General features: G+C 53.7%; 1 protein-coding gene across 1 annotated transcript; it reads left to right on the plus strand.

Annotated features, from left to right (window-relative positions):
• The first annotated feature begins 43 nt into the window (after positions 1-43).
• ULK3 (unc-51 like kinase 3) lies at positions 44-5,847 on the plus strand. Its single transcript, XM_006888295.1, has 16 exons — positions 44-284; positions 989-1,129; positions 1,216-1,336; positions 2,074-2,178; positions 2,697-2,840; positions 3,063-3,145; positions 3,606-3,761; positions 3,855-3,960; positions 4,149-4,189; positions 4,440-4,542; positions 4,683-4,747; positions 4,834-4,912; positions 4,987-5,027; positions 5,368-5,415; positions 5,610-5,676; positions 5,793-5,847. The coding sequence occupies exons 1-16, from the start codon at positions 183-185 to the stop codon at positions 5,807-5,809; spliced, it is 1,419 nt and encodes a 472-aa protein (XP_006888357.1). The 5' UTR covers positions 44-182; the 3' UTR covers positions 5,810-5,847.
• Positions 5,848-13,720: the final 7,873 nt, after the last annotated feature.

Here is a 13,720-nt window from a genome sequence, read left to right on the forward strand (position 1 = left end):
AGAGCACGCATGTCCCGCCCCCGCCCCGCCCCCTTCCTCCGTGCTGCACTCCCGGCGGGCGGCACTGGGGGCAGCATGGAGTCGGTCCCTGCGGCCCGGTGCTCCTGTACCCCGCTCCAAGCCGGAACCCAGCACCGGGAACCAGGAAGCACCTGAGCTGGGGTGCGGGGTGGGTGGTTGGGATGGCCGGGCCTGGCTGGGGTCCCCCGCGGCTGGACGGCTTCATCCTCACCGAGCGGCTGGGCAGCGGCACGTATGCCACTGTGTACAAGGCCTATGCCAAGGTGAGTGCGGGGGCGGGGCGCCGCCGAGGCGGCCGGCTCTTGTGCGAGGGTGGAATTGGAGGTGCAGGGGCGCACTAGGGGGCACGAGGAGAACTTTCTGACAACCTGGCTCCTGGCCGGCCAAACCCTGAATAAGTCCAGCCGTCTGCCTGGTGTGGAGCGAGGAGAGAGGCTGGAGACGGCGTGAGAATAGCTGTGGGCTGGAGGTCTGCCTTGCCCCAGACTGGACGCCTATGGAAAGGTTTCCCTGACCGCCACCCTCGGGCTTTAAAAACAGGCGTCCACGTCCCTGTCGAGTCTGTCGCGCTGGGTCAACATCCTTACGGGGTTGGAGAGCATAATGGAGTCTTAGCGTCTGTGACAGGCTCAAAACAAGGAGGATCCGGAGGATTAGGAGTCTGGGACTGGTTCTAGAAGCCTGGGCGGGGTTAGGGGAGAGTGGGCAGTTCTAGAATGCAGAGAGACATGCCTTAGCTGGTCACTCCGAATGCAATCAAATGGGTTATGGAGCAGAGAATTTCAGGCAGGGCTGGGATTCCAGAGTCCGGATGACTCGTTAGATGGAAAGGGAGAAATAGGGTGCTGGTCTGGAGTGGATGGGCCCAGAGAGGGATTTGGGGCAGAAGGAATCAGGGTCCTTCCTCTAGCCAGGCACATGCTCCAGCCGCCTCAAGACAGAGTCCCCAAATCCTCTGCCCTTCCAGAAAGACACGCGTGAGGTGGTAGCCATCAAGTGCGTGGCCAAGAAAAGTCTGAACAAGGCATCTGTGGAAAACCTCCTGACAGAGATCGAGATCCTCAAGGGCATCCGACACCCCCATATTGTACAGCTGAAAGACTTCCAGGTGCAGTCCTGTTCTGCAAGGGGAGGTCCACTGGGAACTGGAAAAGGGACACTCTCTTTAAATTACCTCTCTACCTCTTACCTCAGTGGGACAGTGACAACATCTACCTCATCATGGAGTTCTGTGCAGGCGGTGACTTATCTCGCTTCATCCACACCCGCAGGATTCTGCCTGAGAAGGTGGCTCGCATCTTCATGCAGCAGTTAGGTAAAAGCCTCTGACCCCAGCTTACATCACTCCTGTGCCACACCACCTGCCCCAGGCTTGGAGCCCTGACACATTTTGCATTGTCCTCCCCTAGCATGGATTTATAGGGCTCTGTCTATCCCAGGTGCCCACTTGTGGCTGGCTCAAAGATGATACTGTTATGTGCTGTTGAGTTGGAATGGAGTCAGCTCATAGCTGACCATCCAGGGAGTTTTCAGAGGCCTTAAATCACACAGGAAGAGATTGCTCATCTTTCTCAGAGAGCTGGTGGATTCAAACTGCTTGTGTTTAGGTTGGTAGTGCATCTCCTTCCCCCTAGACTACCAGAGCTCTTTAGCTCAAGGATGCTGTGAGGAATATAAAAGGAGAAAACTCTTTATCTGTGGGCATTCAGGCTTCCATGGGTACAACATTCTATAAAGACCTTGTAGAACATTTCAGAACCCAGTGGGAAGGACTCCAGTGTTTTGGAAAAAAAAAAAAAGAGGAAGATCCAAAAGTGCAAGGACATCCAGGAAAGCTTCTTGGGGTTGGGGACACTTGTGAGAGGGCAGAAAGGAGCAGGGAGGACACTCCAGGCAGGGCGGAGACCCTCAGAAGTGAAGTGGAGCCTAGAACATGTATGTGAAGCACTCAGTGACTCAGCCAGGCCAAGAGGGTTGTGTGAACTTGAAGAGGCAGGTGGGAGATGGCACCTCTAACCTGTCTGTCTGTCTGCATGGGTCCCTCCTCCCCAGCTAGTGCCTTGCAGTTCCTGCATGAACGGAACATCTCCCACCTGGATCTGAAGCCACAGAATATACTGCTGAGCTCCTTGGAGAAGCCCCACCTCAAACTGGCAGGTCTGTGTCTGGACCAACAGGGTTAAGATTTGCAGGGAAACCACATGTCCCTGAGACCACCCTCACTCTGTATCCTGTCTTATAGGGCAGTCTGTTGAGTCACACAGTGGCAGGCTGGGAGAGCAAGGGCTTGTCATCAAAAAACAGGACTTCTCATCATGCACACTTGACTTTGTAATGAGTGAGGTTAAAGCTTAATGTGTGATTCTTTCTATAACATGGTAGGAGGGTGTGCAATTAGGGGAACAGTAATGGTTGTGGCTACTGACAGATTTGGTTAAGATTTGCCTAAGGCCAGAGAATGTGGCATCATCTAAGCTTAGTGGGGCAGCAAGGGAGAGTTCTAGCCCCAGTGGGGGCTTGCCCACTTAACTAGTGTAATCAAGAAGAATGGTGTTTCAGGCTGAGCAAAGGCTGGGAAGTAGGATTGATGCCGCAGATGGATCCCAGGGAAGAGGTCATAATGACCAGGAGTGGGAGTACCTGAGATTTGAGCTCAGGTGCCTGGTCTCTTACAGACTTTGGCTTTGCACAGCACATGTCCCCCTGGGACGAGAAGCATGTCCTCCGTGGCTCCCCCCTCTACATGGCCCCAGAGATGGTGTGTCAGCGGCAGTACGATGCCCGTGTGGACCTCTGGTCTGTGGGGGTCATTCTGTATGGTAAGAGCTCTGTTCTCCTGTGCCCCACTCCAGGGTCTGCACTGTGTGTCCTAGGGCAAGGCTTCTCTGGGCTGCTCTCGGGGGGTTCAAGTGAGAACACTCTTTCTACCTCCCTGGATCCTCAGCTCTGAGGTGTATACAGCCCCTTCCCTAGTAATGGGCCAGGCCAGGCCAGGCTTGATCTTGTCCCCTTCCAGCCTCCCCTCTGCCTCCCTTCCACAGAAGCCCTCTTCGGGCAGCCCCCCTTTGCCTCCAGGTCCTTCTCGGAGCTGGAAGAGAAGATCCGCAGCAACCGGGTGATCGAGGTGGGTCTGGCAACTGTTGGGGGTGGGGATGGAGAGAGTTAGACTTTGACTTTGGAGACCTCATTCCCATCTGCCACAGACAGGAGTGTGGGTTTCAGGCCACTGGAAGTCGAGGCTATCAGGGCCCCAGATCAGTCCACAGTGGGTACACAGAGCCCACCTCAGAGAGATGTGTGTGGCCGCCTGTGAGGAGAAAGAAAAGCAAACCCAGGCCAACCTTTCCACAGTCACAGTCTGAGAGGCCCCTTGATTGTATATACAACTGAGGGCAGTGAGGGTCTGGGAGGAGTCAGGGAAAGAGGCCTGATTCTCTCTGGCACCACCCCCTTGCCTGCGATTGTTCCCTCCTGGAGCTCAGATTCTCCACCTGTCAGTTGTGTACCTCAGGGGCATCCTGCAGGCCCCTGCTCCAGGGTCTGAGATGCTGGAGCCTGGTATAATCGGGGCACTGGCCTTGCAGCTCCCCATGCGGCCTTCTCTCTCCCATGACTGCCGGGACTTGCTGCAGCGGCTCCTAGAGCGGGACCCCAGCCGCCGCATCTCCTTTCAGGACTTCTTCGCCCATCCCTGGGTGGATCTGGAGCATATGCCCAGTGGAGAGAGCTTAGCCCAAGCGGTGAGCAAGGGTGGCTTGGGCCTGATTTTCCTGGTGGAGCATAGAAGAAAGAGGTTAGCATGTGGGCCCATCTGCTGATCACTTGTCCCACAGACCGCACTGGTGGTGCAGGCCGTGAAGAAGGACCAGGAGGGGGATGCAGCTGCCGCCTTGTCTCTCTACTGCAAGGCCCTGGACTTCTTCGTGCCTGCCCTGCACTGTGAGTGCTGGGCCAGCCTGGAGCCCTGGGAGCAGCAAGGGTGGGGGCAGCCAGAGCAGCCAGGAATGGATTCCAGCACCTCCCATCGAGAGGATAAACCTGGAACTGGGTGCCTTTGAGTGTCCTGGAGGGTTTGAAGTAGGGTAGGAGCTCCCCGCAGACTCCTCATATAAATTCTACATTCATAGATGAAGTGGATGCTCAGCGGAAGGAGGCAATTAAGGCAAAGGTGAGTGAGAGTGAGAGTCTTGATGAAGAAATAGAGTGAGTATGAGAAGTCCTGGGTCCCAGGGCCTCTGAGGAAGCCTTGCAGAACTTGAGCTTCCTCTCCTTGAGCACGTCGGTTGAGCCCTGACATGATTACAGCGTGAGCAAGGCCTGAGGCCCAGGGGAAGGATTTGGAGGTGGGTGCTGGCGAGTGTGACCCATGGAAGGAGCCTGGCATCCTCAGTCCTCCTCAGCCCTGCTCCATCCTACAGGTGGGACAGTATGTGTCCAGGGCAGAGGAGCTCAAGGCTCTCGTCTCCTCCTCCAATCAGGCCCTGCTAAGGCAGGGAACCTCTGCCCGAGACCTGCTCAAAGGTACACCCTGCTCCCTGACTGGCCCACCAGGCCCCCAGCAAACCTCCTCCTATCCTAAGGGGGAGGCACACCTGGGGGTACTCCAGAGGAGAGAAGACAGGCAGCTTCCCTCACCCTGAGCCTTTGCACCCTTGTCCCAGAGATGGCCCGGGACAAGCCGCGCCTCCTAGCTGCCCTGGAAGTAGCTTCAGCTGCCCTGGCCAAGGTGAGTGTCTGGTGGGAGAGATCCAGGTAGGACAGGGAGGAGTCCAGGTCATGGTGCTGAACTGCCTGTTGTCCATGTGGTCACAGGAGGAGGATGCTGGCGGAGAACAAGAGGCCCTGGACCTATACCAGCACAGCCTGGGGGAGCTGCTACTGTTGTTGGCAGGTGAGGTCGCCCCAGCACCACGTCCTGCCACGGCCTCTGGCTGCCCCGTTCTCACCACACATATCTCTTTGCAGCGGAGCCCCCTGGCCGGAGGCGGGAACTGCTTCACACTGAGGTGCCCAATGGGGTTAGAGGGTTGTGGGAGCCTCTTCTTTCCCTTACACTCTGCTTTTTTTTAAACCCTCCTTGGTCTGTGGGGATTTCCTCAAGGTGTTCCAAGCTGGGAGTCATACATCCCAGACTTGGTAAATGGGTGGATCTTTGATTGGGGCTAGGGTACTCAGACCAGATCAATGAGACTGTCAGGACCTGGGAACCCAGTACAGGAGCAGTCAGGAAGGCTTCCTGGAAGAAGAGCAGGTCAAGGACTGAGGAAGCTGTTCTGATGGGCAGAGGGTTCTGGAGAGCTCCAGGACTGAGGAGAAGGCCCATCTTTCTGTGTCTATCCTTTACAGGTTCAGAACCTCATGGCTCGAGCTGAATACTTGAAAGAGCAGGTCAAGGTGAGGTTGTAGGCGGCAGCATACGCTGGGGTTAGGGGTTTATGGGTTCTCTTCCTGCCTGTGACTGCGCTCACCCATCATGTGTGTCTCCCCATCCCTTTCTTCTTCACGCCTTGATTGCTCAGTAGTTACTGAGGTGGCATGCCTCTGTCTATAGCCGCCATTCACTCCCTGTGCTGCCTTCTGCCCCACAGATGAGGAATTCTCACTGGGCAGCAGACACACTGGACAAAGAAGGACTGTCAGAGTCCGTTCGTAGCTGTGAGTGGTGTTCTGGAATCTGGTCTCCCGTGGAGGGATAAGAATTGGGGGTGGCCTTAGGTTTTGCCTCTCTTGCCAGAGACTTGATACTGGCCCATCCTCTTGCTCCTGCACAGCTTGTACCTTGCAGTGACCACAGAGGATGATTGGACAGACTCTAGGCCACCTGGACCTGAGGGACATGCTGTCTCCAAGTGGAGCCTGTGGTTCAGTGCCCAGAACTCTATGACCCTCCACAACTGTGGGGCGCATCCTAAGAAGGGGACTTCTTGCGTGGACAGCTCTGAGACCCCACACTTCTGAGTCCCCAGCCTCCCTGAGGATGCTCTTTATCTTCCAGAAGGTCGGATGGCCCATCCTGTGAGCTGGAGGTGCTGTGTGTTGGACTCGGGTGTAGGGCCAGGACTCCTGGGAGAAGAGCATTGCTTTCATGTGACCATCACTTTAGAAGTTTAACATATTGTTTTGAGTGGTTTGCTGGGCACTGAGGCTATTGATTTCTGTGTCTGAACCTCTCTGTCAGAGGAGGAAATCAAGGCTTCAAGCATTTCCGTTCTGAGGAGAGGACAGGCCCTCTGTCAGGTATCTCTGCCCTGGCCTCCTCCCTGCCAGCAGCTAGTATTCCTGTGTCCACTCCTGTTCTTCACAGGAGCCTTATTCCAACTCGCCTCCCTCCTTACACTGGAGTGGGACACTCCAACCCTCAGGGACCACTCACTCCCAGAGTGTCTCCTCAGCCCCCCAGAGCTCAACAATTTTCTTGGGAGCTGACTGCTGCCTGTCGCCTCAGAATTTTAAAACAGTCCTCCAAGCATGAAAAGAATATACTCTGTGTAGGGGATGCGGCAGATGTGAGGGCCCTGTTCCTGCCCTGGCTCAGGGTCCCCAGAGGAGGGGCCCTCAGTCCTCCTCGCACCCGCCTCACTCATCAGGAATGCGCCCACTTGCTGCAGTGTTGCGTGGGGGGGCCCTGAGAAGAGGAAGCATGGGAGCTTCTCGATTTGCTCACCTGCAGAGGAATCAGCTCAGTCCAGGAGGCCTGGTTCCAGGTCCAACACTCTGGCTGCCTTCCCAGGGGACATGGGCAAGCCCCTGCCATTTTCTGGGTGTCCATCACCCCCCTCAGTCCACATTGTGAGCTTGCAGAGGACAAGAGTGAGTGTAATCTGGAGCAGAAAATGATCAGGGTTTCTCAAAAAAAACTCTGAGAAGGTGTGGGTGGTTTCTAACCCTTCTGCCCTTAAATGCACCTTGGGGCGAGTCCTCTGTTCTTTCTCCGTGAAGGAGGCTGGTTGTAAATGTCATTCATTGTTTCTCTATTAAATTATTTTCTTTATTTGTGCTTCTTGTCCTGGGAAAGCAAGAGAGGTAGCCCCTGTTCACTGTTGGGGGACACAAGAGTCCCAGAAAAAGCTGGTAGCCTGAAGGTGTGGGGGGGAGGTGACAGGGTGGTGGGATGACAGGCACCTCCCGCCCTCAGACCCTGAGAGATTGGCAGCCTCAGGCTGACTAGGTGCCACCTCTGTCCACCACCTGGGGGAGTGGGACAGAGGGAAAGCACAGGGCTGGGAGTCTGGGCATCTTGAGAAGAAGGTCAGGCGCATCACAGGATGCTGTGTGCTCAGGCTGCATGCTCACTCACGCTAGAGCGAGCTCCCAACTCTTGCCCCGGGCCAGTGAGGAGCAGTGAGCTGGTGTAGATAGGACCTCCTTTGAGGTATCGAACCCCCAAGCTGGGGTGGATTCCAGTAGCCCCTAGACCCTGACTCCACCACTGCACTGCAGTTCTCCATCTGAACAGCACTTGAGAGCATCTCTGGATGCTATGGGAGGGTGCCCACAGGGAATTCCCCTATAAATAAGATAAGCACAGAGTTAGCCTATGTTTGCTTCTCTGGAGAGAACAGTTTCTTTGTACTGCAGTTTAGTAAGCATAAATAATCCTGTGCTTACCTTATTGAGTTCTCTGTCAACGTCAGGGATTGTAAGTGATTTTGATGCTGTAGGAACTAAAGCAGAATCTTTGATACAGTGAAAATATGAACTTGCTCACCACAGGTAAGCACAAATAAACTTGTGTTTACTTACTGGGCAGTCTGACATTGGGTACTTGTGCTACTGGCCAAGAGAGCTAGCAGTTCTGTTCTCTGGATTTATAATTTGTCATCAGTGGTCTGTCCACCCTACACACATGAAAGGGCTTCCACACCCACAGCTGTTGAGTTGATTCTGGCTCAGCAACTCTGTCAGGTTTCTGATGCTGTAAAGCTTTACGAAAGAACATTGTCCCATCTTTTTTCCCCAAGGATCAGCTGGTAGATTCAAACCACCAAGCCTGACATGTTATACGCTATTTCACTCAGGACTCCTTGAAGGCTTCTAGATGCATTGGGCTTTCAAGGCTGTAGATAGCAAATGAGAGGAGACAACCCACCTTTCTCTACGGGGCTGATGGATTCAAACCAGAGGACCCTGGCTTTTGGGGTAGTTGTGTATACCATAGAGTCAGAACTGACCCATAGCTGACTGTCCAGCAGGTTTTCAGAGTCAGAGGCATGGGAAGAGATTGCCCATCCTTCTGCAGAGTGGCTAGTAGCCGCGAACCGTGTGCCTCCAGGATTGCAGTGTAGCTTCTTGCCACTCTGCCACCAGAGCTCCCTTTTGGGGTAATAGCACAATGCAAACCCAACTGTGCCCCTGAAGCTAATTTCTAGCTGATGGCTTGGTCATTGGGAGACAGTGTGGAGTAGTCCAGAGAACCCAGTGAAAATCCTAACTATAGAAAACCTTTGGCTGGTACCCACTGCGTAACCTCTAGTTGTTATAAAAGGAGAATTCTTTCCTGGGACTCTGTTAGGATTGGATGAGTTATTGTGAATGAAGCTGGTACAGAATAATTCAATAAAATGTTCAGGTCTCAGGAGAAGAACATATTTCAGAGTATCTATGAAAATTGGCTGGACAGAAAAACCTCTAGATTAAAAAAGGAAAGAGAAGAAGGGTGTCGGTGATTAGGAAGGGGATGTGGGAGTGAAGATGGGCAGAACATGAATGAAGGATGAGGGCACAGAGGTTGACTCACAGACCCCAGGTTTTATTTTTGTTGTCCTCCTTGGCTGGTTGGGGTGGGGCCCTGAGGTTCTTACCTGTGGATATGGAGGGGCCGAGTCGGGGAGGTCCTGGGAAACTGAGGCTGACGGGTCCCTCAGGAGAGACCCTGGGTAGAATTTGGACAGCCTCCAGGCTGGTGCTGAGACTGGGCCACCTGCCAAGGACCAGCCTAGCCCACTGGAACGTGGGGTGCTGAGGGGGTGAGGGCTCACCACAATGCTCGACTTTCCCAGGTGCTGAAACCTGAGGAAAATATGTCCTTTTCCTCCTGGGGGCAGTGTGGGCTTGTTTTCACCTCTCACCCTCAGCGCTTTGAAAGCGCCCAAAGTGGCAGATGCCCACAATGCATGTTCTCAGTACCCTGCCCTGCTCGATTCCTAACTCTATTCAATCTGCCAGGCCTGGAACCATAGGCACACTAGACCACACTTCATGGGGTACCTGAGCCTGAGTCTTCTTTCTCCAAAGGGGGGAAGCCTGGATCCTTGAGCTGCCCCTTGGTGCTTGGGAGAGGCAGGCAGATCTCTGGAGCAGATTGAGGGACTCAGGTGTCCTGTATTCAACCTGCCTGCCTCTTGCTAAGGAAGGATGGTGAAGGACCTCTGAGGGTGCCTCAGTTCCTCTTGGAGGCCATCTAGGAATAGTTCTTTGTCCTCAGAAGCTTGCCTGTGGTCTTAGCCCTCCCTGAGGGCATGATGGCCCAGCCATGAGGTGGGGGCATTAAGGAAGGGAATGCATCAATTACCACCTTTCTCCTCAGGGAAAAAACCTGCAGATGCACAGGTACAGACACTAAGAGGCCACAAACATGAATACATTTATAGCCAGGTATGTGGCTCGCCAAAAGGTGGGCAGTTCTTAGGCACCAACTGCTCTGAGGGAGGAAGATGTGGTGGTCGGCTTCCACAGGATTTGCAGCCTCGAAAACCATATGGGGAAATTCTATTAAGGTTTTGGTTTTGTTTCAGTGGGGTGTTTTGGGGTGGTGGTTTGTTTTTGTGTTTTTGTTTTTGTTTTTTGTCATACGCTCATAGACTCTTAAGGATACAAATGACCTCAGTCTCTTGCTGTCTTTCAGTTTCTCTTTCACGTACACATTCAGGCACAGCTCTTTTTTTTTTCTTTTCTTTTTTTTTTTTTGTGAGAAAAATTTGTATTTAGAATTAGCCAGCTGGATTCGGTTTAGATGGTCCCAATTTTGTTGGCAACATTCAAAGCATCATAGAAGCAAGTCGAACATAGGCCTTCTTCTCTCCACCAGGCCTAATCAAAGTGTTGACCTTGGCCACATCAATGTCCTAGAGCTTTACAGCTTGTTTAATTTGGTGCTTGTTGGCCTTGACATCCACAATGAACACAAGTGTGTTGTTATCTTCTATCTTCTTCATGGCTGACTCAGTGGTCAGGGGAAATTTGATGATGGCATAGTGGTCAAGCTTGTTTCTTCTGGGGGCGCTTTTCCAGGAATATTTGGGCTGCCTTCAGAGTCTCGGCATCTTAGGCCGCCAGAAGGTGGGTGATGTGCAGAACTTTTTTTTTGGCTATGGATGCCCTTTAGGACTGCCTTCTTGGCCTTTAATGCCTTTGCTTTGGCTTCAGATTTGGGAGGGACAGGGGCTTTCTTCTTCTCTTTCGGCGCCATCTTTGTAGAAAAGCCACAGCTCTTAATGAATTTAAGAAGGCAGCTTCAGTGCTTCTGTTTCCTTGGACACAACCTACCCTGGCTCCCTGGCTTTCCCAAGCCTCTGATTCTGGGAATGTGTGCCTTGCTCACAGTTCAAAGCAGGCCACTGAGCTCTGTGGCTCGGCCCTCAGGTCTGTGAGGAGAGAGGGCAGAAGCTAATAGCCTCAACAGGGCTGAGCATCAGCTGGGTCAGCAGGCCCTGCCAGAGCTCAGGCTCAGCAAATGAACGTTCCCCAGATGTCCCCAGCGCCCGCCTGGGCCCTTCAGTGTCTGAGAAGGGACCATCTGGCCGCTGGGGGGAGGGGAGATTCACCCAGCTCCCTGGTCACTCTTTCATTCCCTCCTTGGGGGCCAGCTGGCCTCAGGAAAGTCACTTGCTCTCCCTGCAGCCCCTCTTCTCGCTGAGAACCCATCCTGAGCTGGCTATGAATGGATGGAAGGTTGGAGAGGGGTGCTGGAGGCCGTTGAGTGGGGCGAGCCTGGTCACCAAACCCCACCCCACAAATCCTTGAATTATGAAGCCAGAGGTCCTGACTTGGAAATGAGCCAAGTTGTCCCTGTCTCCCAAAAGAATGTGTGTGAGCTGAAGTTGAAGGACCTCTCCCACTTTTCAACACTCCTGTATCCTCAGACTGCAAAGGAAATAAGAAGAGGCAGAAAGAGAGCGAGCGAGAGAGGAGAGGGCCTGGGGTGGCAAATGCCTCATTCCAAACTATGATGCCCAAACAGTGGGATTTTAGACCCTGTGAAAAGGGAAGATTTGGTGGCTAGTGGTTTTCTACAAGGTCCTCATGGGGAATAAGTGATTGTCCAGGTAAATCAGAAGTCAGCATATGGTGGGAGAAGGGTAGCAGTGAATGTAGAGGAACTGCAGACACGGGAGTGTGGGCAGGTGAGGAAGAGCAGCTCTCTGCCAGGTCAGCCCCCACCTGTCAGCAGCCCTGACCCTGGAGCAGGGCAGATGATGTGGGGACAAAAGAGGGGGCTACAAATTGTCTCAGAAACTCAGCAGGAGAGGAGAAGGGCAAGAGGCCACAGCTGGAAGGGGGCCCGGCAAGTCTGGGGACCTTGAATCTACCCTCTGTACTCATCTCTCTGCCAGGCCCCACAGCTGGCTGTCTACCCCAGGTTCCAGGGATGGTGCAGACAGGTTTAGGGCTCGCTGGGGTTCCCCTCCTTCTCCCTGACCCCAGGCAGATTTTGTGTTCAGTGAACATAGGCTCCCCTAGTCTCCTCACTGTCCCCCTCCCTGCCCTGCAAAACCACTGAGGGGGAAGGGGTCTGTCCACTCCCATTAGGCAGAAGACCCTGGAGGGCAGAGTGTTGACGTGGGCCTTGCTGCTGACGCTATTGAGCGGGTCCACAACACCCCCACCGCCCAGCCTGAGGCCCTGACAGCTCCAGAAAGGTCAGGAGGGCTTTCTGGTCCAGTGGCCACCAGCCTTTTCCCAGGAAGCTTAGGAGCAAGGCCTGGGCCTCAAAGGATGCTCGAGAGAGCAGGACCCAGCGTGACTGAGCCTGGACCGGTGCCTGCCCTCCCCTCCTAATTCCTCATTCTCTTTCACCTGTCCCTCCCCCACATTACCTGCTAGCTAGGTTTTATGTTCCTTGTTCTTAGTTTACAAAGGAAGCCAAGTGGAAAGTTTACCCTTGAAACCAAGCTTTCAGGTGGCTGGCCATTCCTGCCTGTGTGTCTTGGCTGCCTTCCCCACAGGCCCAGGCCTCAGCAGCAGGCTAGGGGCCCAGACCTGGGGTGGGGTGGGGCAGGATTTGCAGTTGACCTTCTTCCTGCCTGGCTGCTTCTGGGATTCCCCAACAGGTGGACAGGATGAATTTCCCCTCTTCATGTCAGAGGGAGAATCAGAGCCCCAGAAAGGGAAAAGGACCTGCTCAAAGTCACACAGCGCTGCCAACAGGCATGCAGTTGCTCTGCTTTCTCTTTTTCTAATATACTCTCCATTTTCAAAGTGAGAAGGGGAATCCAGGGATGGCTTTGATGGAGCCCTCATTCTCCTATCAGCTCAATAATGCCCAGAGGCCTCACCTCCCACAGGTGCATCTCCAACCAGCTGGCTACCACATCCTTCTCAAGGCCCAGATCTATTTCATGGGCTCCAAGCTGCACATGGTGTTCAGTTAGGACAGAGAACTCCCCCTCCCCCAGGCTCCCGAGAGACTGGAGTTCAAGCACCTTACAGGGACTAGCACTCAAAACACTCTACACCTAGTAACAGGTTTCTCCGCTTTCCTGTGAAGCTGTGAGGACATAGTAGACACCTAGGAGGCATAAGGTGGGGGGCGCTGTAAACCCTCAAACTCCTAGAGGTCAGTAATAAGTGGGAAGAGAAGCACATCATTTGGAATTTTTATTTTTCACTTTTCTAGGAGAAAAGGTTCCAGCTATGAAATCTAAACAGTTCTACAGGAACAGGACAAAAATTGCCTGGGCCTTGGGCCCAAAGAAGGCCTGGAGCTGCCTGGGCTGCTGTTCAGTGCCAGCTTTATCCCTGGCACTTGGCCCCTCACATAGCATCGTTCAGCTCCCAGGAGCCAGAGCCCACAGTGGGGTATTGGCAGCCCAGTAAAGCCTGGGGGGTTGTGAATGCAGCTGCCCCCCACTCCCCTGACCAAGAAGGAAGGGTGTGGGATGTCTCTGAGAGCCCAGGAGACGAAGCCAAAAGGAGTTTTAGAAATCACTAGTGTTTTCCCATTTTACAGATCATGGAATGAGGCTCAGAAAAGGTAGAGGTTTTCAAGGTCAGGACTCCCATTTGTTTAGTATCTGTGTCCTGAATGTGGTACCAGGAAAGGGCTGTGCACTAATGGGGGAGTGTGTATGTGTGTGCATATATATATGAGTGTGATCTCAAAAAGGATGCAGCTATAGCCCATGCCTCACATGTATCAGGGCTTTTGGCCTTCTGTATGTGCTTCTTTAAGGGAGCTCCTCTGTGCAGGAATTTGAGGGTGTAGTTATATAGAAATGAATTGATTCCTACAACTTTGGTAGGCTCCCCTAGATTGAATGGGGGTGCTTGGGGGATACAGTGAGGGATGGAGACTTTCTTCCCGGTGGAAAGGGAAAGAGGGAAGGCTCAGGGCCTGAGTGAGAAGGGTCCTGGAGCCAGGGCAGGGCTGGGGAAATAAAGCCCTGGAGAGGGGATGAGTCCCTGGAAGTTGAGACTGCTCTTAACCCTCATGTTGGGCCCACCACTTGGGTCACCCCAGTGGGCAACCCTGGGGAAGTGG

Source organism: Elephantulus edwardii, unplaced genomic scaffold, assembly GCF_000299155.1.
Source record: "Elephantulus edwardii isolate Elephantulus edwardi_28Jun2011 unplaced genomic scaffold, EleEdw1.0 scaffold00066, whole genome shotgun sequence".
Taxonomy (NCBI): domain Eukaryota; kingdom Metazoa; phylum Chordata; class Mammalia; order Macroscelidea; family Macroscelididae; genus Elephantulus; species Elephantulus edwardii.

Excerpts from the sequence above, each read along its gene's own strand:
- ULK3 (XM_006888295.1), top strand. The coding sequence starts at position 183 with ATGGCCGGGCCTGGCTGGGGTCCCCCGCGGCTGGACGGCTTCATCCTC. Across the intron at positions 1,130-1,215 it reads TACAGCTGAAAGACTTCCAG|TGGGACAGTGACAACATCTA; the intron begins GTGCAGTCCTGT and ends CTCTTACCTCAG. Across the intron at positions 3,762-3,854 it reads GAGAGAGCTTAGCCCAAGCG|ACCGCACTGGTGGTGCAGGC; the intron begins GTGAGCAAGGGT and ends CTTGTCCCACAG.